We start from the raw sequence: 21,610 nt of genomic DNA on the forward strand, positions 1-21,610 counted from the left end.
GAGCTGGGCCATCAGGCTTGTAGTTTCACTCTAGGGGAGCCCACCCTCTCCTAAAGCATCTCTAGGCTCCAACTTCAAATCACCAAAGGACTGTAGGAAACTCTTCTCCCTCTCTGGTAAAGACTGAACAAGCCAGAATGGAATTTCGAGTTGTGCCAGCCCAAGAGGTTAATGTTTGATACAAGAAAGGACTCTGAGGCTCATCTCCAGGGCGGCATGAGTGAAGTGGAACGAAAGCCTGGAGGTCTCAGTCTAGCTTCTCTGGGCCCCCATCTCTCTCCACTGCCTGAGTATTTGGAGACGGTGCTGGTGCCAGAGACACACAGGCACCGAGCTGGGTCCCCAGACATGGAGAGGCTGTGCTGTTACATCTCCCATCTGTCACTGGTTCCCCCCATGCTGAGGGTGACGGGGTGCAGACCGAGGCCAGGGCCAGGGGTGGTCTGTGGTCAGAGACAGGAGAGGGAGACAAGGCCAGCTTATGGCCAGGCTTAAAAGTCTGTCTGTCAGTTCCTGGTGCATAAACCTTGTCCTCATTAGCACTGGGTTCTCACTACCAAGACCAACTGCCCTAAGCCAGATGGCCTCCCTCCCTGGTGCACTCCTTACCCCCTCTGCTGCCATCACCATCCCTCACAGCCCCTTGCTGAGATCCTGTATGGTCTGGGGGCACAGGAACCCAGCAGCAATCAAGGCCCCCGTGAGGATAGGAAATAGGGGACAGTCACACTCTAGCCCAGCCTCCAAGACTTGGCTTTCCTGCTCAGTTGCCATCTACGACCAGGGGCCCAAGTCACAGCCCACAGAGGGATTCTGGGAGCTGGGGCATTTCCCGGAGGCCCCGGGCCCATCTGCTCCATCTTTGGTCTACAGTGACTTCAAGTCCTTGTCTTCTCTCCTTCCCCACCCCATTCCCTGACTGTCACCTGATGCATTTTGGAGACAGCAGGTTTAAGCAACGAGGTAGCCTCTGCTCAATTTCCTTGTCCAGTCCCTCTCTCCAACAAACAAATACAAACACACTCTTGAAAGAAAAGCCTGGCCTCTCCCTCGGATGGCCTGTTAACCCCACCCAGTCCCCAGGGACTTTCTGCTGGGTCGCCCTGACCTCCCACTCTGGCTTAGCCATTTCCACAAGAATCTCAACCTTTCTCCAGACCCCTGAACTATAAAGCCCCCCAGTGCCTCCAAATCCAAGAGTCACTGCCACTTCTGTGCGCCTCCTCTCCAAAGATCTCCCTTGTTGCTTGTTCTCCTGCTCCTGATTCAGCCCACACCCCACAGCCAGAACCGTCTTCACCACCCACAGTCACTGTACACTTCTCTGCCAGAATCCTTCAGCAGCTCTCACTTCCTGAAGGGTCAGGTCCAACCTCCTGGGCAGAACCTCCAGGGACCTGGCCCCAACTTCCTGATCCAACACCAAGGCTTACTTCCCCCAAACCCAGGCCCTTGGCTTCGGACACGTCACACTCTCCAAACCTGCCCAGACTCTTACTCGATCCCATCGCAAGCTCATGCTGTCTCCTAGCCAGAAATGCTGTCAACCATCCCAATCTTCCCCACCTTTAGGTCTTCAGACACCCAGGAAAAGACTGCCCTGATCACTCCTGGGTGAATCACAAAATGCATCCTAAAGACAGATCGGGGTCTTCCCCTGCTCTGTCCGGGCAACGGGCCTGCAAAGCACACATCCGGTTCTCCTAGGGGACACACCAACATCCTACTGCAACACAGCAGGCTGTGGCTCCCACCATAGGGCACCCCCACCCCCTTTCAGACAGGGGGATACAATAACCCGTTCCCTCAGCACCGAGATTCAACATGAGCTCGAGAGCAAAGCTGCTTAGGCTTGAATTCTGGCCCCACCAGTTACTGGCTGTGTGACTTTGGGCTAGTAGCTATACCTCTATGAATCAATTTCTTTGTAAATTTGGGATAATTACACAGTACCTATCTCAGAGAATTGCTGTCATTGTTAAAGAAGACCAAAAAAAAAAAAAAAAAAAAACATGTAGTCCTTCGCACATGGCCTGGCACATAGTAATTGCTCAATAAGTGTTAGCTATTAACGATCTTAGGGGAGAAATAAGGCACACACCTGGGTAGTATTATAAACTATGAAGCTGGCAATTGTACTGGAGGGCCCTATAGCCCATATGTGTTCAAAATAATTCCAGGAAGCTGCGAAAGTGGACAGGGCAGTTAGGAGCCACAGTCCTGAGCCAAAAAATGTCCCCTCCCCACCCCACTCCCACACAGACCTGCACATGCACACACACACATACACACACGCGCGCGCTGGAAGGAGAGCAGAATAACTGGGAATGGTGTCACACTGCAGCCAGGGAAGGACCCAAAGGCCGTCGCCCCCAAAATACAATACTCGGGGGCAGGTGTGGGGCAGTATGTTCTGGGTTCCCGCCAGGAGACGCGTTTGGCGGCGGCGGTGCACGGGGGTCCCACCAGAGCGCTCAGGGAGCCCTGCAGCTATTGGCCAAGGAGCGCCCCACCCCGCCCCACCGCAAGGTTGGCGGGGCGCACGCGGGACCTGACCCTGGGGTGGGCGGCGGGGACGCGGGCACCCCACCCCCGCAGGCCACGCCTGATAGGAGGCGCATGGACGCCAGGGGAAGCAGACGGCTGGTCGCGACCCTGGAAATAGGGCTTGGCCGGCACCTGAGCGCAGCAACGCGTAGCGCGCGCGGCTCGGTGCACCTAGAGCTGCAGGGTGGGAGTGGGGGAGCTTCAACGACGGGTAGGGCGCCCCCCAGGTAGAGCGCTGAAGGGAGCGCAGGGAGGAAGGCCGCCTCTAGCTCCCACAGGCCCCATAACTCATCCTCTCCCTCCCGGGCGCCTGCAGGGACCTCCCTGCTTGCGGTTGGCTGCCTTGCACATCCCACTCACCTCGCACCTCCTCTAGATGCTTCCCCTAGCCGCCTCCGGTCAGCACCACTCCCACCAAACGGCCTCCGTCTGCGGTTTTGGCAGCACTTTCCGGGCTCCTGTCCAAGGGCAGGGCCACCCGCTTGTGATCAAAAAAGATGCTGCCCTCCCTGGGATTTCCACGAAGGTCGGTGCTAGTCTCTGCAGACTTCGCTCTGGGACGGCCCACAGCAGGCACAGGCACTGGGAATGGCCCACACGCTCCACAGGGCCCGCTGCCCACCTCCCATTCCTCCTGCCCCACGTGTGGACCCACCTTCCTCCTTCCCATCACCCCCTAGCTCAAGGAGACGAATGGGGACAGCTGGGAAGAAGCGTTACTGCAGAACCTAGGGAAGCACACACACCTCAAGCTGGGCTGACAGACACCCCCTAAGTTCAGTCTCTCCCAGCCAGAGCCCCAGCCCTCGGCCTCCCTGGTCTCACCCTGGGCAGACAGGCCGACATCTTTACCTCCTCAGGCCCACTGGCCTTCCTGGAGGGGCCTGGGCTCTCCACACTTCCCCGACAGAGCCAGGGAGCAGAAGGAGGCGGGCTCTGCCTTCTGGCCTAGCCATGGCCTTGGAGTTGAGCTTCCGGCAGTCACTACCCTCCCCAGCTCCCACACCAGCTGCTGGCCTCCACGATCCAAGCAGCTGGAACACTCCAGGGACCCCTTCCTTGCCCCCAGGCCTCTTGCTGTAGTTCCCTCTGCCCAATTCTTTCCCAGGCTCACTTGTCCTCAGCAGTCCTCAAATCTGCAAGGATGAGTTAGGCACCCTCCCATGTGCTCCCCCTACCTCGGTACACTGCAAATACACGTTTACTTGTCCATCTCCTCCCCGAGGACACCTTGCACACAGCAGGAGCTCAATAAAGAATCAGTGAACGTGATTTTCAACAAATAATGAAAAAAAAAAAAAAAAAAAGAATCAGTGAACGAATGAACATACACCTCAGGCGACATCAGCACAAGCTCTGGGGAGGGCTGAGGACAAAGGCCAGCCCACCGCCCAGGTCAGGATCAGTCTAGGAATTAACACAGATAACCCGACATCACACTTTCTTCACGTTGAAGGATGTTTTGAGTTTCCACATGGACATCGGCATGGCTCACCATCAGGGAATTTGTCTCAAAGCAAACAGCAAGAACCTGATTCGGGGGCTCCTGGGAAGCATGTCCCTCCTGTCAGTCCTTCCCTGTGACATTCCAAGCGTGTTCCCCAAACACCCACTTGGTGCCTTCCCCACTGAATGGACATCACTCTTCACAGGACATAAAATGCCACTTCCTCAGAGAAGCCTTCCCTGACTATGCTGTCAAAAATCCCAAATACATATCCCCTCACACACACCACCCCACACACGCACACACCCCACACACACCCATACACACACACCCCACGTGGTGCCCTCTTACCCCTCATGCAGCTTTATTTTTCCCTATAGCACTTGTTTCCACCTGATGTCTTCAATGCTAACACTTTTGTTTATTGCCTCCTGCCCCTGACGGGCATGTGGCCTCCCCGAGGGCTCTGTCCCGGCCCCTAGTGCAGTGCCTGGTATGGAGAGGCCACAGTATTTACTGAATCAATGAATGAAATCCAGGCTGAATCCCTCCCTCTCATTAAGGGCCCCACACATCAACAATCCCCCTTTTTCTAGAGAGAACGGTGTGTTTGGTGGGGGCTGAGCCTGACTGGAGGGAAAGCTCCCCAGGGACTGTGACAATGTCACAGTGGGGAGACGAAAGTGCAGGTGGCAGGGCCACGGCGAGTTGTCACAAGATCCACATCTGTAACACTCACAGTCACAGCAAACAACTACCCAGGACTCAGCATGTGCCATAAACGTGTGCAAAGAGCTTAAAACACAGGAATCGATTTTAATCCTCCCAACCTCAGAGACAGTTACCATTGCTGCCTTTATTTTAGAGGGGCAAGTACAGCCCCAAAAGGCAGAATAACTTAAGAATCACACGACAGAAGAGAGGCCTTCAGATATCCAAAGCTAACAACGGGTAGCTGTATTTCGTGTGCGCAGAGCAGAAAATCTAGGCAACTAATTCATTTTACAGACCCCAAAGCTCCAAGGTAGAAAACATCCAGGCAGCATTTCCCAGGCACCTGGCGCCACATCAGACACCGGGAAGGGGAGACGGAGAAGGGCCGCCTGGGGTTCCCAGGGCAGGTCAGGGGAAGGGCAGCTGGGGGTGGGCAGGAAGGCAGTGCTGCAGGAAAGCCCGGCCTGAGACTCAGTTTCCTCACTGTGAAACGGCAACTGTGGTAACACTCACTGCACATGGCTATTGTGGAAAAGGCAAGGTTTCCATCTCAGCACTTACTGAAATCTTAGGCCAAATAATTCCTCACTGTGGGAGATGTCCCATGCACTGTAGATGTTAAGCAGCATCCCCGGCATCTACCCACTAGTTGCAAGTTGCAGCCCCCAGTCTCGACAACCAAAAATGTCTCCAGGCTTTGCCAGAAGTCCACGGGGTGGGGAGGGGGGAAGGCATTGCCCTCAGTTGAGAACCGTGAAAGTGTGCACCCACAGCCCACGGCAAGTACCTGGCACATGATCAGCACTCAGTAAATGGTACTAATGATGTCGGTTTAATGCTTTCATCTCTCCAGTCTCCTGTTAAATAATGCCCCCTACCCCACTCTCTGCCTTTCTGGCCTTCTTAAAATTTCTTGAATCCTTCATCCTTCTTCTGCCACGGGGCCATTGCACAGGCGGTTTTCTCCCCTGGGAATGCCCTCCCAGCTGAGCTAACTCAAGCGTTTCCTTCCGCTCAGTCACACCGAGGCACGGCACCCTCCCTGGCTGCCCTGCCTTCATCGGCAGCCCCTCCCGGCCTCCCCAGCTCTGTAAACTGTCCGTCCTTCCCAGCACTTCTCCCAGTTGCCACTTAACATGTTCACGTGCTTCTCTAGCTAGCATCCTTCTCTCCTTGTGCGTGCACACGTCCCTTTATCCCCAGCACCCAGCCCAGCAACTGGTACGCAGTAGACACCCAGTGAAGATTTACCATGTAAAACAAATCACTAGCATCGCCCTGTCCTAGATCACATGTGCAGCTCACAGTCCTAAGGCCCCTGGGGAAGGGACAGGAAAGAGTGTCATCAGAGAGCGCCTCAGTCCCACCTCACAAAGCTCAGGGTCTGACACACACCAGAAGGCACGATGGAGGTGAACCTATGCCGGGGATGAGGCCAGCTCTGGGGTGCAATGGAAAGCGCTGTCCCTTGGTTTCTGTTTCGGGAAGGCTTCCTGTAGGAGGGGAAGGGGGAAGGTGCTGGGCCGGGGAGAGAAACGCATGCTGGGTGACTGCTGCCAAGTTTTCCCTGAGGGGAAAGCCTCCACTGGAGGGACAAGGCCCGGTGGCGGCAGGGAGGAGGGAGAATTCCTTTCCTTCTGCCCTCACTCCAGAGCCTTGGGCAGAGCCAAGCTGCAGGAGAGGCTGAAGCTGTGCTCCCCTCCCACACACACACTCTTCCCCTGGCCCCGGGGCCAGGCCAAGGGCATTGGGTTTCCCACAGTCACATTCCCGCCTCGATAGCTCATGCTGACATGACTCCCGGGCTGGGGCTGGCAGCCATGCGGTCTGTGGCCACGCAGCCCGTCTCGGGCAAGCTCTGGGAGGGAGCCTGCTGCTGGCCCGGGGGCGAGGGCTGGGTGGCCTCCAGCCCGCTGCTGCCCGGCTGGCAGCCACGGCTCCCTGGAGGAGCCCGAGCTGAGGAGTGTGGAGAAGTGGCCAAGCCCATCTGAGGCTGCCAAGCAAGGCCTTCCAGGGGCCTCGGGGTGGTCACCCCTGGAAGGAGGTAGGCAGTCAACCTCTAAAGGGGACTCCTCAACCCACTTAACTGATCCAAGACCAGGAACAAGTCTGTGGGCCTCTCTGAGCTTTCCTCCATGCCTGGAACCCCCCCATGCCGGTCGACTGTCACACACACCCTTTGGCAATGGGGAGCTGCCATAAACAGGGCCTAGATGTCAGGTTCAAGAGCTACAAGGTGGAGGGAGGAGGGAGACAACAGGGATGAGAGCAGAGACGGAAGTGGGGAAAGACACAGGCTCAGCAGTGGGGCCCCAGGGTGTAGCGGCCACACCCACAGCAACCAGGAAGGAAGGACAAATGGACAGAGCCTCAGAGGCACCTCAGGGGGCCCAGAGAGGATGTTCCTGCCCCAGCAGAGTCAAGCAGGTGGGCATGGACAAGAATGGGGCCTGCTGCCCCATCCTCAGTTTCCAGGTGAGGACTTGATTCCCACACACAATGGGCCCAAAGGCCACAGGTGACACAGTCGTCGGGAAGGGGACTGCTGTTGGGGCCAGTCCTGATCCCTTTCCTTGGATAACCAGGGTCAGGGGACTCCGAGAGCAGCAAAATGCTGAAGCCAGCTCCACCGGCCCATGAGATCAGATTATTAGATTCTCAGGAATTTTGCAAGCCAGCTGTTAAACCCACACATTATTAAAAATCAAATCATATAAATTTATAATTTAAAAAAAATCCATGAATAACAAAGGTGATTGATGGCCTTGAGGTTATTTACATCCAGCATATCTGTGTGGGGGTAACACTATAAACCCTTTCCTGCACCCCTCTTCCCAAGGCTGCGTTTGGGGGGGCCCCACGTTGGTAGCTCAAAGTATGGACACCATGGAAATCAGCAGACGCTACAGCCCAGTGCTGGTTTTGTTTCTGGGGAGCTGGTTGTCCACAGACCTTGGACACCCAAACCACAGCATGACAAGGTCAGGGAGAGGCCCCCCCCAGCTCGGCCGTTACCCATGTGATTTTCAGCAAACATGCAACAAAATGATGTGTGAGGAGACACAGCGAGAATAATTACTACTTGCCTTCTCCATGCCTCTGAGTGCTTATCGTGAAATGGGAGTGGTGACGGGACCCTCTCCTGGGGTCACTGAGCAGATTAAACTAGATGACATGTGAACAGACAGGGGCAGCACCCGGCATGTAGGAAATACGTTCACCCTGACAGGTGACACAGTCTCTATTGTAACTACTCGGCTCCATCATTGCAGCTCAAAAGCAGCCTCACACAATACAGAAATGAATGAGTGTTGGCCGTGCTCCAATAAAACCTTATTTACAAAAACAGGTGGCAGGCCAGATTTGGCCTTTGGGTCACAGTTTGGTAAGCCCTGTGTAGTTTGGCAATTATTATTTTTGTCTCATTTTTATCCCCCTCTGATAAGTGAGAAAACCAGGGCCCAGAGAGGTTAATGTCTTTGCTGGGGTTACACAGCCAATGAGCCAGGGTCTCTCAGACTCCTGCTTCCCCATACAGCTCAGAGCAGCTGAGCAGGACTTTGGGGCAGGACAGAGCTGAGCGCCAAGTCAGGGCCTTGGGGAGCCCAGGGCTCACTTCACTGCTCTGGCTGCCCCAGTCCCAGGGTTGCCGCGGCTTGCAGGGAAACCCCACACAGGCCAGCAGGCCAGACCAAAGGAAGAGAGCTCTTTGAAAGAGGGAACAGCACAGGCTTCCTTTCCTAATCGGGGCTGCTTGCAACCTTAAGTGGAATAGCAGGCGAGGGTGCAACCTCATTTAATTCACAGCTGGAGCCAGGGCTTGGAAGCAGCTGCTAAATTCCTTGCAGAACTCCTGGCTGGCCCCTGGGGAGCTCAGAGTGGAATCAGGAAACCTGGAGAATCCACGATGCCACACGTGGGCTGACACGCATGCGTGTTCATGTGAGTGTGCACGTCCCTCTAGGGTTTCCACATCTCTACATGTGCAGGTTGCAGAGACTCTCAAGCAGGTTTTGTCCCATGCAAGGGTGCCTTGGTAATTAAGACGACTGCATGTCCCAGTTTACCTGGAACAGTTCTAGTTTACACTTGTTGTTTCAGCATAATTATTAAATAGTGTCCCAGATCAGACAATAAATTATACAGTCATCCTAGCAATGGCAGACTCGGACCCTCATGTGTGTACACACAGTGACACATGTAGAGGGCACGTGACATGCCCACCAGCCATGACACACACCTGACTCCTCCACGCCCATGCATCTGTGCGCTGCATCCTGTCCGAGGCACACAGACACACAGTCAGATCCTCCAGACTTCACCATCCAAATCCTGAGTGAGACAACACGGGGCTCAGACCACCCGCTCACACGGGCCACACCTTTCCAGGAGCTACTCCAGTTACCCTTCTATGTGGAGGAGCAGGCGGGGCAGGGAGACCCCTGCTCAAGAGGGGAGCCAGCCCTCTCCTGCCAGCAATGCCAGGGAGACACCAGATGCCCAATTAATAATCAAGGAACAGAGTCCACAGACACACAGAGCCACCTCCTTGCAGCCCAACCACAGAGCCCACCACAGGCCCTGGTTACTTAAGGAGGCAAACCCCTCTCACCTTCCGGGTGCCCCCTCCCCTTGCTCTGGAGCCATGCCTGGCGGGGGTGGGAGGGTCCCTCACCCGGGTCCAGAGATCTCCCCTCGCCTTCCCACCCACATCTGACCTCCTTTTTTAAGCTGGCTCAAAAGTCACCTCCTCTGGGAAGACATCCTGAATTACTCCTGTCTGGCACCAGCCTCTCTGACTTCCCTGCACTTCTAACTCCCACTACCCCTCCTGCCCCCTGTCTTGGGCGTGGGGTGCCGGTCTCTGTGGGTCCCCTCCACGCCGGGTCAAGCCACCTCCAGCCAGCTGGAGGCTCCCCGCAGCCTGCCACATCCAGCCCTCCCTCCTCAACACCCCAGCACCCAGGCCCCTCCACGGCAGGCAGGGAATGGAGCAGGGAGATGACAGCCCCAGCTGATGGTCTGGCCACTGGTCAGGAGACACCTGGGGATGGGGATAGAAGAGGCTGCTGTTCTAACCTCAGTTCTGTACTGACTCAGGCTGCGCCTCTGGGCAAACCCCTTCTCGGGCTTCAGTTTCTCCTGGGATAATGCTAGGGGCTCAGAGTTGTTCTAGAACAGCGTGTCCAATGGGCCTTTCTGCGATGCTGGAACAGTCCTGTAATCTCATCCTCCAGCATGACAGCCAGGAGCCAGTGTGGCTATTGATCTGTGGCTAGTGTGATGGAAGCTGAATTTATTTTTATTTTAATTCCTTTAAATATAAATTTAAATAGCCACACATGGTTTGTGGCTATCATATTGGATAGCACAGTTCTAGAGCCTCAACCTCCCCAACTGTAAAACAGAATAATATCAGAATCCAGCCTCATGGGGTTAGTGTGAGGATAATATGAGATGATGCACGTAAAGATATCAGCATGGTTTTGGCACATAGTAAAAAAGATTCTAGTAATTATTCTCTTTTGGGTCTGGGACCCTTTGAGAATTGGATGAAACCATGGACCTTATGAGTAGAATTTGCCATCAAAGACATCACACACATGCACACACACACACGCACACATCCGACTCTGCGCCCAATTTCAAGAGGCCGGAGTGGCTCTGAAGCCAGGTCAAGAGGCCTTTAGAACACAAACGTCCCTTCCAGCTCTGCACTCCCCTAAGGCTATGAGCACTTGCTGCCCATGCCTCTCCCTTCCCTTCCACACTCAGGCATCTCAGGAAACCCTTCCTGACACTAGGGGCCAAACGCAGAGGCAGGGCTCTGGAAAATCCTCCTGCAGTGATGGCAGGCCCGGGGTAAGGGAGACAGGACGGATTCTGTGAGCTCATCCCCGGCAGCCGTCACCAGAGTTCCCAGAGAGGCCAGTGGCGTCGGGAGGGGGTAACGGGGCGGGAGCCGGCGGTGGTGGTGGTGGTGGTGGCGGCAGCGAGGGGTGTGGGGCCAGGAGAGGGGGGCTGGGTGGAACTCGCCATAAGAGCGGCTTTGTACTCCGCTTCCCAGCTCCCGAGGAACGCCAGGAAGATTATGAAACCCGGTGTCTTTGGGAATGCCAGGATATTAGCTGGAAAAAGAATAATACGAAAATAAAATAATGCTCGGGATGGAGACAGCAGACGATTAGCAGACGGAGCCAGGGCCTCCCGCTCCGTGGAGGGAGCCAGGCTTGGCCCCGGCAGAAGGTTCCAGGGAAAGGCTGCCTATGCTAATGAGCAGACAGGGCCTGCCTTCCAAAGGGACGGCTTCCAGAGGGGAGCTGGCCAGCAGGGCCCAGCCCGCTGGGGGACGCCTGGGCCGTGGAGGGGGTAGTTGGAGGTAAGGGGGTGCCACAGGCCTGGTCCTGGAGCACAGACATCCCAAAGTGGTCGGATTCCCAGGATGGCCAACTGGATCCCTGATCCCTCCCTGGACTCCTTCAAGATCTTCCAGCTTGCCCCGTCCTGCTCCAAGAGGCCTCCCTCCCCAGGCACCCTCACTCTGGAAGGACCCTTATTCTCCCCTCCAGCACGTCAAAGACACAGATCTCTTGGCTTACTGGCCCTTGCAGGTGACTCCCTCTCTTCCTAATCTCACAGGAGACGCCCCCGTGGGCCAGGCCTCTGTCTGTCCGAAATCAGATGGAGGAAGGGGGATCATGAGATAAAGGACCACTTTACTTTCACCCTTGGGAGAAGCAAGCAGAGAATATGCCATCTCCCTCTGTCTGCCTGCCTCTCTAGGACCCTGGCCACACACTTTCAGCTAGGTATGGGCACGCCCTGCCTCTCCATGCAGGGTATCCACCTGGGGGCGAATATGAGCCCCCTTCAGCTCCTGGATGCTCTAAGCGCTCCACACCCTGGCTACTCAGCATCACCTTGGGGCTCCTTAGAAAAGGGACTCTCAGCCCCAGGCAGAACTACTGAATCAAGAGAATCTGCATTTTCACACAATCCCCACAGTTCCTGTGCTCTTTAAGTTTGAGAAGTGGTTCCTTACATGTCATTGTCATTTCAACCTTACAATGACTCTAGGGTGCAGCTTCCTTTCATCAATGAGGTAACAGAGTTGCTGAAAGGATAACTGGCCCGTCCATAGCTAGGAAGCAGAGTTCAAATCCAACCTGTCCGACTGGAAAACTCCGCGCATTCCCCCCATGCTTTCACCATGTGAACCAAAAGTGGGCAAGGACCAGCACTCGGGACAGTAGCTGAGTCCTGGCACACAGAAAACCCAGTCATCTGACCCGGTTACACAGGGTGGACTTTAAACCAGTGCAGCAGCCCTTCTCAGGACAAAGGACAAGGGACTTGGGGGCGGGAGCCCAGGCTCTCTGGGGTATTGGCAGGAAGGGTGTTTAAAGGTGACAGTGGGAGGAGACAGAGCAGGTCCGTGTGCATGTGTCCATGTGCATGTGCCCGTATGCATGTGCCTGTGTGCATATGCCCGTGTACATGTGCCTGTGTGCAAGCGTCTGTGTGCATGTGCCTGTGTGCATGTGCCCATGTGCATGTGTCCATGTGCATGTGCCTGTGTGCATGTGCCCGTGTGCATGTCTGTGTGCATATGCCCATGTCCATGTGCCCGTGTGCACGTCTGTGTGCATGTGCCCGTGTGCATGTGTCTGTGTGCATGTGCCTGTGTGCATGTGCCCGTATGCATGTTGTCTGTGTGTATATGTCCATGTACATGGGCCTGTGTGCAAGTGTCTGTGTGCATGTGCCTGTGTACATGTGCCCGTGTGCATATGCCTGTGTACATGTGCCTGTGTGCATGTGTCTGTGTGCATGTGCCCGTGTGCATGTGTCTGTGTGCATGTGCCCATGTGCATGTGTTCATGTGCATGTATGTGTATGTGTTGGGGATGGATGGGGCTAAATTCACCTATGTAGAATGATCCAGATGGTTACTGAGAAATGGGCCTACAGCCCTGTCCAACACCAGACACTCCAAATACTTTCCAAAACACCGCTACCCTCCAACCTCAGGTTTTGTGGGGTCCGACCTCCCTAACCATTGTCTCCCTCTGGTCCTATGGGCTGAGTTCTCCCAGAACTCAGAGGGGCTCGCTGAGTTGGCTTCTCCTGCATATCACCGGCAAGGAGCCCCGTCTGTATTACAGCCTATCACCTCCCCGTGGCTGTTGACTTGACACTTGATTTCAGCGATCCCTCACGCATGAGTTTCCCACATTAGCAAATAAACCAATTGCCTTCTCTGCTTCTGGAAATGGGCCTCCTCCATTCTCCCGGTTACTGAGCCATGACGGCATGGCAGTGGGTCCTCCCAGCCTTGCTTGTCTTCTTCCTCCAGACCCAACCAGCCCTCGGGTCCATCCATGTTTCCAGCACGTCCCCTTCTTCTCTCCTCCCGGCCCTCTCACCTCACAGCTGACACTCGGCCCCCACACCTGCCAGCCCCTGGCCCCCCGCTGCTCTGGGCCACCTGGCCCTCCAGCCCCCAGGCCCCTCGACTCCGGACCTCCTGGCAGGCAGCAGCCAGGCTCAGCTCCCTCACCCGGCACCTCACCCTGAGTGTCAGACTCACCCAACAGGGCCCCAGGCCCACCCCACCCAACAGCTTGGCAATGGTGACCAGTCCACCCAGTGGAGACCCAGAGGCTGCTGTGACCCCTCCCTCCCCACACCCTGTCCTTCCACCCCAACCAAACGATCCCATCCCCCGTGCCAGGATTTCCACCTAAGGCTCTGGAATGTTCTCCTGATGAGGGAGGCTCTCCCTCCTGCAACCATCCAACCGTCCTCCTGGGCCACTTAAATATTAATGGTCCTGAAGCCCAGCTCCAACCAGAGCTCTCCTCTGGTCAACAACCCACGCTGGCTCCCTACTGCTCAGTGAGTCAAGCCCTGTGGTCTCCAGCTGTAACTCTTTGCCCACCACTTTTTTTTCCTTTCCAGAAGGATTTCTCCCCAACCTGGTGGGGCTGTCAATCACAGAGAGCAGGGCATGACACAGTGGTCTCTTGAAACACTCCATTCCTCACCCCGCTCCAGTCTCGGGGCTGGTTCAGGCACACGGCTGAGCAGAGCCTCCAGCCACATACAAGGCTTTCACCAGCATCATCAAGAAAGTGGGACCTCCAGCTCTCAGGGAAGCAGAGTGGTGCCGACGAACAGTGCGATTTTATCCAGCGGGGTCTTTGGTGACTGCAGGGACGCTGTAAGACTTTTGAGCCCAGCAGCCATCTTTGCAATCACACAGAGCAAGCCAGTGTGAAGACAAGGCAGAGCCAGAAATGGAGAGTCCCAGGGACACCCTGTAAGCCTGTTTCCTGCAGGGTCTAATGCCTGATTCACCTCTAGGGCCATTCCCAGAGCCCACAACCCCCTTTCCCTCTTAAGCCAGTCTGAGTTGAGTCTGGTTCCTTCCACGATCTGGCCATCTCTGAGCCTGCCAAAGTTTCTGCCCCCCACCCCTTGCTCAGCTGGAGCCACAGGACCACCACCAGCTCCTGCCCTGTACCCAACTCAGGCCCTTTCTGACCCAAGACAGAAGGTAATCACCAAACACCAGCTCTGCCCACACACACACACACACACACACACACACGCACACACACACCAGCCCATCCCAGCAGTGACCCAGAGAGCCCAGGGCTCTGTCTCCCCCAGCCTCCCCTTCCCCCAGTGGGAACTAGCTCCTGGCCTTGGCCCCAAGACTACAGGGGGGCTGCCTCCAGAGCCTGTGACAGGCCTCCCGGACACCCTCTGGCCTCCAGAGAGGCCCTGCTCCCACCTTGCCACCACTGGTCCCAGCCCTCCGATGGAGGCCGGAGGCTAACAGAACATTCCATCCCCTGCCTGTTGCTTCTTGGGCCACTGCTGGCCTGAACTTCCTTCCCCATTCTCACCCATCAGAAACCAGGCCTGCCCAGCTATATTCTCCACAGATGTGTGCCCAGGGCTACCCAGGGCTAAGAGCCAGGGCCCCTCTCCCCAACCAAACACACATGTACACACACACAGAGACACACACGCTGGGCTGGCTGCACATGGACATACTCAGGCCCCAGACATCTGGGTGGGACTTGTCCCCAGGGTCACAGCACAAAGCCCCCACCAGAGGGGCACACAGCCCTGACTGGATTTCAGTGTGTGAGGGGTTCTCCTTCAGGATATCCCACGCCCACCTCCAGGAGCCCAAGGGAAAGCAGAGCAGGGGAACAGTCTCTCTCCAGCCCTGCGTGTCCTCATTGAAACGGCCCAGGAAGGGCCTAACTAACCATCTCGTTCAGGGAGTCCATTACCCAGAGCCTGGACAACCCTGAGGTTACCCCAATTCACTGGCTACAAAAGTGCACCCCTGAGACATATCTGAGACATATCTCTCCCCCAAAATCCCTGAGGATGCCCATGAGAGGGTCTCTGTCCCAGAAGTATGCACATCCAACCGAGGACATTCAGGGGTCGCTGCACCTCTCTGGCATCTCCCAGGGCCAGGCCGAAGCCTCCCCACCTGGAACCATGCCAGCCTCTTCCGGAAGAGCCCGGGGCCCGCGGCACTGCCACAGGTCAGAGGGCCCACCCCGCCGCTCCCGTCTGGACTACCTAGAGCAGCAGTTGTCCAGGGCCAACCTGCGAGCTGTTTGATTTTAAGAGGACACCCAGACGAGTGCCCACTTACCCGACAGGCAACCCTGGAGGAACTGCAGCCAAGACGGCCGGCTCCAGCACCCCTCCCCACGTTAGCCCCAAACAGCCCTGGGAGACCACGCGGCACCCCCACCCCGGCCAGGACAGGCCCGGCCCCACGTACCAGGGCCCCCTCGAGGGCAAACACGGCCGCGGCCCCCGTCTTCTCCAGCGGCTCCATGCGGCGGCGCCAGCGGCGGCGGCGGAAGGCATCCGTCTTGCGGTACTCGAGGTGGAACTTCCAGCCGAAGAGCGAGGCATACTCCCAGCCCTCGCCCTCCGCCTCGGCCTGCCTGTGCTGCAGGGGGACAGCAGGGCAGGCTCAGAGGCTGGAGCCGAGCCCTTCCTGCCCTCCACAGCTCCCCACCACGCTCCATCTCCTGCTCCCTCCAGGCAGGAAAATCTGGGAGGGCCGCCTGGAGGAGGGGGCCTTCGAGCAGCTTCTGCCGCTGTGAGGGACGCGGGTCAGAAAATCAGGAGGGGAGAGGAGGTTCCCCGGGCCGTGGGGAGAATTGAGGAGTCAGAAATGAAGGCAGACTGAAGCATTGGTGAAAACACCGGGCTTTTGGTTTATTTATTTGAATTATGGGTGGATTTCACGGATGCAAGTTTTTCTTGTCATTTCCTTTTCCTTCCTCACATCCGGGCTTGTAAAATTGGACACGGCTCTGCCAGTCAGAGGCAAAATGAAGATCCTTTTTCCTAACCCCAGGTTATTTCTCCCCAGGGCCAAGAAGCTCCAGAGCTGGGCCCGGTCTGATGGGAAACTGCCCCCCTTGCACAGACCCAATCTGCCCTTGGGGAGGTTCTGGTCACACTAGGAAAGCCCAAGGGCAAAGGGCACAGGGGAGGTGGCACCCAAGGGGCCCCCTTCCCAGGGACACCCCTCCCCATCCAGCCCTGCGGAGGGAGTGACCTGGGATCTGGGTCACGAACACAGGGACAAGTGCCAGTCCTGGGGGCCAGGTGCGCCCCTCGCCCAGGAGGGAAGCTCGTGTAGAGTAGGGGGTGGGCACGCGCCACCTCTGTCTGCCGGGCACCCCTTGGGGAGAAAGTCGGGCCTGTCTGTCCCCGGGCACCAGGAGCAGCCCGCTGCCCAGAAGCCTTGCCTCTCCCAGGATGCAGCAACTTGCCTCTCAGGGTTCTCTGTGCCCAGGGAGAGGCAAGAGCCTGGGTCACACCAGGGGAACTCCTGGGTTCTTGGGCCAAAATGCAAATGTGTGCTTAGGGATGAAGGACGTGGGTGGAGAGGGTCCAGGGGAGGCAGCAGTGGCCCAGCATGAGCCCCATGGTCAGCCAGAACACCCACTGGGGGACAGGCCCTGAGGCTGGGCGGAGCACGGGCCTCTGGGAGACTCCTAGAGCAAGCGCGTGTGCCCGTGTGAACTCGCCCAAGTTCCCTGGGCGTCCATCTGCGCCCCCTGGGTGTCCGCGTGTCCATGGGTACATGACCTCACACTGTGCCCAGCCGATCCCCTCACCAGGCCCATGCACTCCTGGGGCACCCCCAGCCCAGAGGCCACAGCGGTGGTAGCTAACAGCTCCCAGCTGCCCTCTTCTCCAGACACCTGCCACCCTGGGCTGAAGGGAGCTGCCTCACTGGGGATATGTGCCCAGCCCAGCCCCGGCAGCCCCCAGCCAAGGGCTGATGGCTAGGAGGACACAAAAGTCCAGCCCCTTCAGCTCCAGGTGAGGATGAGTCTGTGGGGCTCCAGGCTGCACCCCCTTATAGTGACTTCCAGGTCCGTGTGCAAATTCCAGGTGTGATCCCTTCATGCGGGCATCTGTGTGTGCTCCACGTCTGGGAGCATGTGCATGTGCCGTGTGTGATCCGTGTGCATCCCGAGGGTGGCCCATGTGCCCGTCCACATCATGCGCATGCCCGCACGGGTCTTCAGCTCCCCCACCAGGGGCCTCCCCACCCACCCCCGGGCTCACCCTCCGCAGCGCGTCCATCTGGCTGAGGTCCCTCCTGCGCAGGCGGACCCAGCGCCGCCGTCGGTGTGTGTAGTACATCTTCTCGGCAGGGACCCAGTGCCTTGGCTTCCGGTCCGGGGGGATGGTGATGCTGTACTCCCAGCCTGGGAGAAGGGGGTCCCGTCACTCATGGCCCCAGGATCCCCACCTCTCCTGGGGACACCTCTGCATCCGGGGCACACTCACGGACTGTTGGGCAGCCACTGGCCTTGGCTCTAATTTGTAGCTTGACTTAAGTGGGGGCTGCCTTCAAGAGGTCGCCCAAATGAAGTAGCCCATTGAGGGCCAGCACCCCAGGCCCAGGGCCCTGGCCACCCGAGATCCCTACCCACAAGCTCCCCGAGTTCGCAGGGCTGCCTGCCCACCTTGTTCGTCGACAGCCCGATTGAGGTCCGTGGACCATTCTTCATCTTCCCACTTCCAGCCCAGAGGGCACTCGATGTCATCCTTGGGAAGCACCTTCTCCCCGTTCTAGTGGCAAAACAGGACAGGGGGACATGAGTAGAGACAAACGGACATTAGCAGAGAGGTGGGTAAAATGCAGCTGGTGACGCCCACTGTCGACGCCCCCTGGAGACCTGTGACTCGGGGTCAGCTCCTGTCTGCTCTGAGTCCACAGTGTCCCCCAGAGCCTGGAGGCTCAGGAGGTGGGAGCAGGGGAGAAAATGCCCAGCCCACCCCAGACCCCTCCCAGGACCCCAGGGAAAGCAGCCCCCCATCTGCCCCTCGAGTGCCCCCTTTTACCACGTCGGTGTAGTTGTCACTCATGTAGATCCACTGTCCCCCAGGGAGTCGGGTCTGGTTCTCAAACACCTCCTCCACGAAGCTCAGGTGGCCGGCATCGGCGTCGTGGAGCAGGCTGTGGACGAGGGCCATCAGAGCCTCCCCCGGGAGACCCCACTGCCCACCGCTTCCTCCTCAGAGCACCCGGGGCTGGGCCACCTGACTGCACCCCCATCCCACAGCCTTGCCCCACCCCCAAGAGAGATGGTTGGGGGTGCAGAGAGACAGGGAAGAAAGTGAAAAGGAGCCCTAAGGAGACCCAGGGACAGTCACAGACAAAACAACGTGTCACCCAAGATAAAGAAAGAGAAGGCAAGACCAGCAGACAGACACCAAGAGCTCAGCAAGTAGTGGCAGCTCAGTAGACAGTTGTAGATTTGCAAAATGTTATCTGACTGTGCACCTAAGATCTGAAGACTTCATTTGTTATAATTCAAGTTTTTTAATTAAAAAAAAAAAAGTACTTGAATGGTCAACCAAAAAGGAAAAGAGAAAGAGAAGAAAGAGGTAGAGACGGCAATGCAGATAGAGAATCCACTGTTGTTCTTAGAGGGACCAAGAGAGAGAAAGGACACTGGAGGATGTGTGGGTTCTCCTCAAGTGTGTGAAGGGTTAACGTGCAGTGGAGGGAAGGGGGAAAGGGGGTTTCTGAAAATGGGTTAAAAATAAAGGGCTTCCTGATTGTTAGAGTGGTTCCAGAAGGAATGGCCGCCCAGCGTGCCCAGGCCTGGGAGAGGTCCAGCAAGGCACCTACAGCCGACGTCAGGGCTGTGGGGGCGGCAGGGGGTGACCAGGGCAAAGGCCTCTTGGAGAACAGCCCGGGCCAGACGGTGGTCGCCGGTGGGCAGGCTGCCTGGCCAACTCCACGCCCCCTGCTCACGACTCACGTCTTCTCCGGACACACGAACCAGTCTCCAGCCCAGGCCCAGCCGGCCGAGGGGCGGAAGCTGTCCTTGGGTAGCTTGATCTTGCCCGTGACATCAGAAAACTTGGGGTAGGTTAGGCCAGTGGTGCCCCAGTTTCCGACCAGGGCCAGCTTGGTCTGGTTCTCATACTGGAGAGCAAGGGAGAAAGAGACCTGAGTGGGGGCAGTGGACAGCTCTTGGGGGGAGGCAGGGGATGACGGGCTGGGGGGCACTCACGGTTTCCGCAAAGACGGAGAGCTTCCCCTCGGCGAACTGGTTGAACTCCTTCTCATCCACGGAGAGCCCGAACCAGAGCTTGACCCGGATCTGCACTGGCATCCGGGCTCCGGGCACCCCCTCCATCGGATACTGGGCACCAGACAAGGACAGAAACCCACAGCCCCCCTCAGGATCAGGCAGTCCCAAGGGGGGAGACCTCCAGGCCTGAGCTTGCCAGCCAGACCCCCTACCAGGTGAGCACCCTGTCGGGGTCTTATCAGAATTTCCCACAAGGGGAGTATAAAATTAGGACCCCTTCTCTCCACCTGCTAAGACCCCTTCTCACCAGGGGAGAAGCCTGGATCACCCCCATCTAGGAGAGGGGGCCATACCTAAACCAAAATTCCCCTTTCCCTGCCACAACCCCATTTCTCTTCTCTTCTAGAATAGCACGGCCCACTAGCACTTTCTGCTAATAGAAATGTTCTCTATCTGTGTGATCCAGTATGTTGGCTAGTGGACACCTGGCTAGTATGGCTGACGGACTGAACTTTTTAAATTTTTTCATTTTATTTTAATTAATTTGAACATAAGCAGCAACATGTGGCTACCACATTGGACAGCACAGTTCTAGAACTTGTCCCTAAAGGAAATACAATAATCCAGGTCTGGAAGGGGAAGAAATTAAAGCCTCCCCTTTCACTTTCAGTGGTTCGTTTGTTTTCTGGCTGGATGCTCGTGTATCATCTAACATCCCTGCCCTTTCAAGTTCTTATCAGCGTGTTAACCACTGTTCACTGGTCTTCAACCGCTTTTTATCCTGAAGCTTTCAGAAGCTCTGCCAAAACAGAATAACCACAACAACCCAACATAAAAAATTCACTCTCCACAATTACTTCACCCTTTGATTGAAACCAAGGGTCGGATACAGCCTGAGGAGCAGAAGGTCCTCAATCCCAGGCTAACACGTTGTCCCCCAGAGGACGGAGCATAAGCCCAGTGGGCAGGAGCTTGGAGGCGTGTCTCCTGGGACAGGGAGCTGGGCGACAGGAGAAGGGAATTTTGGTGGGTTCAGAAGAGGAAAGGGAGGCCAAGGGAAGGGACTCAAGCTGGTGGGGAAAGACTGGATCCTTGGAGGGATACCCAGCAAGGGGCGCAGGGCAGGCCGAGGCAGCAACCAGCTCCCCCTTCCCTGCCGCAGACCCTCTTCTCTCGGGTCATCCTCGGTGAGGCCTGCAGGAGGCCCTGGGCCCACGTGTCACCCTGCCTGGAAACCTCTGCACGGCTGTTGGCTTCAGCCGTCCCCTCCCCCGGGGTGGGTTAGCTGCCTTTTCCCCTCCAAACCACCAGCCCCAGGGAGGTGGCAGGGCTGCCCGGCCCCCCGCCTTCCCCCACCCACCCCAGCTCACTCTCCTGCCTCCCCCCAGATGAGGCCAGCCTGCTGGACCTAAAATAGCAACAGCAAATAAAGAAATGTCTAGTTTGGGGTTCCTCTCCCACTCTGCTGGTGCTCATTTTTTCCAACTTTGGTTTAAGTTAAGAAACACCAATGTTTTTTTGGTCTCCGCTTGCTGCCAACATTTTTGTAGAGCTTGCTCAGGAGCTACTGGCAGGGCTTATAAACTCAGCGGGGAGGACTTCGAGAAACAATTCTATATCTTTTTTTTTTTTTTTGCTTGGAATCAGGGAAAATTTTCAGTTTGCATTTCCCCAAGGCTGAGGGGCCGAGAGGTCAGAGCCGGGAGCACATCCGGTTCCAGCGGGTCCCCAGACTGGCTTCTGCAGCCCCAACTCCACTCAACTGGAGAGCCTGCCCCGGTGGGCCCCACGCAGATGGGGCAGCTCCTTAACTTCCTTTCCTTTCTGCCCTACTAGGCTAGGAGCTGGCTTAGGAGGGAGGAGAGCAGGATTCCGGGAGGACAGGATAGCACAGAGAAGGTGACCCAGGCGCCAGGGGAGCCGGTGGAAGGAGCCAGCCTCCTGCCCTCCTCCTCCCACCCTCCTTTTCGGAAAGCTGCCCTCCCTTCTGAGGTACCAGTGACCCCACGTGCAGACTTCTGCTCATCCCTGGCCTTGGCTTGGCCTCCAGGCTCATTGTTTGTGGAGCGTCATCTCCCCAAGGAGCTAGGGAGCTCCCCAAAGGGAAATGGGAGAAAAGCAAGGAGAAACTAATACTCATTTGATCACCTAGTTCTAGTAACACCCATTACCTGTGTTTACCTAATTGAATCCTTGAAACCTGTAAAGTGGGCAGCCTTATCCTCATTTTATAGGTGAGAAGACAGCAAGCAGTTCAGAGAGGTTAGGCAATCTGCCCCAGGCC

General features: G+C 56.8%; 1 protein-coding gene across 26 annotated transcripts in view; it reads right to left on the bottom strand.

The window, feature by feature from the left end:
- The window catches only part of DYSF (dysferlin), a 227,828-nt gene that overhangs the window by 100,571 nt on the left and 105,647 nt on the right, over window positions 1–21,610 (bottom strand). For all 26 annotated transcript variants that reach the window (XM_037807433.1, XM_037807457.1, XM_037807450.1 and 23 more), the window contains 6 exons: window positions 19,306–19,437; window positions 19,051–19,217; window positions 18,125–18,239; window positions 17,746–17,851; window positions 17,342–17,484; window positions 15,528–15,701 (listed from right to left, as the gene is read on the bottom strand). In XM_037807433.1, coding sequence (XP_037663361.1) covers window positions 15,528–15,701; window positions 17,342–17,484; window positions 17,746–17,851; window positions 18,125–18,239; window positions 19,051–19,217; window positions 19,306–19,437 — 837 coding nt within the window. The remainder of the gene's footprint in view (window positions 1–15,527; window positions 15,702–17,341; window positions 17,485–17,745; window positions 17,852–18,124; window positions 18,240–19,050; window positions 19,218–19,305; window positions 19,438–21,610) is intronic.

Source organism: Choloepus didactylus, chromosome 17, assembly GCF_015220235.1.
Source record: "Choloepus didactylus isolate mChoDid1 chromosome 17, mChoDid1.pri, whole genome shotgun sequence".
NCBI lineage: Eukaryota > Metazoa > Chordata > Mammalia > Pilosa > Megalonychidae > Choloepus > Choloepus didactylus.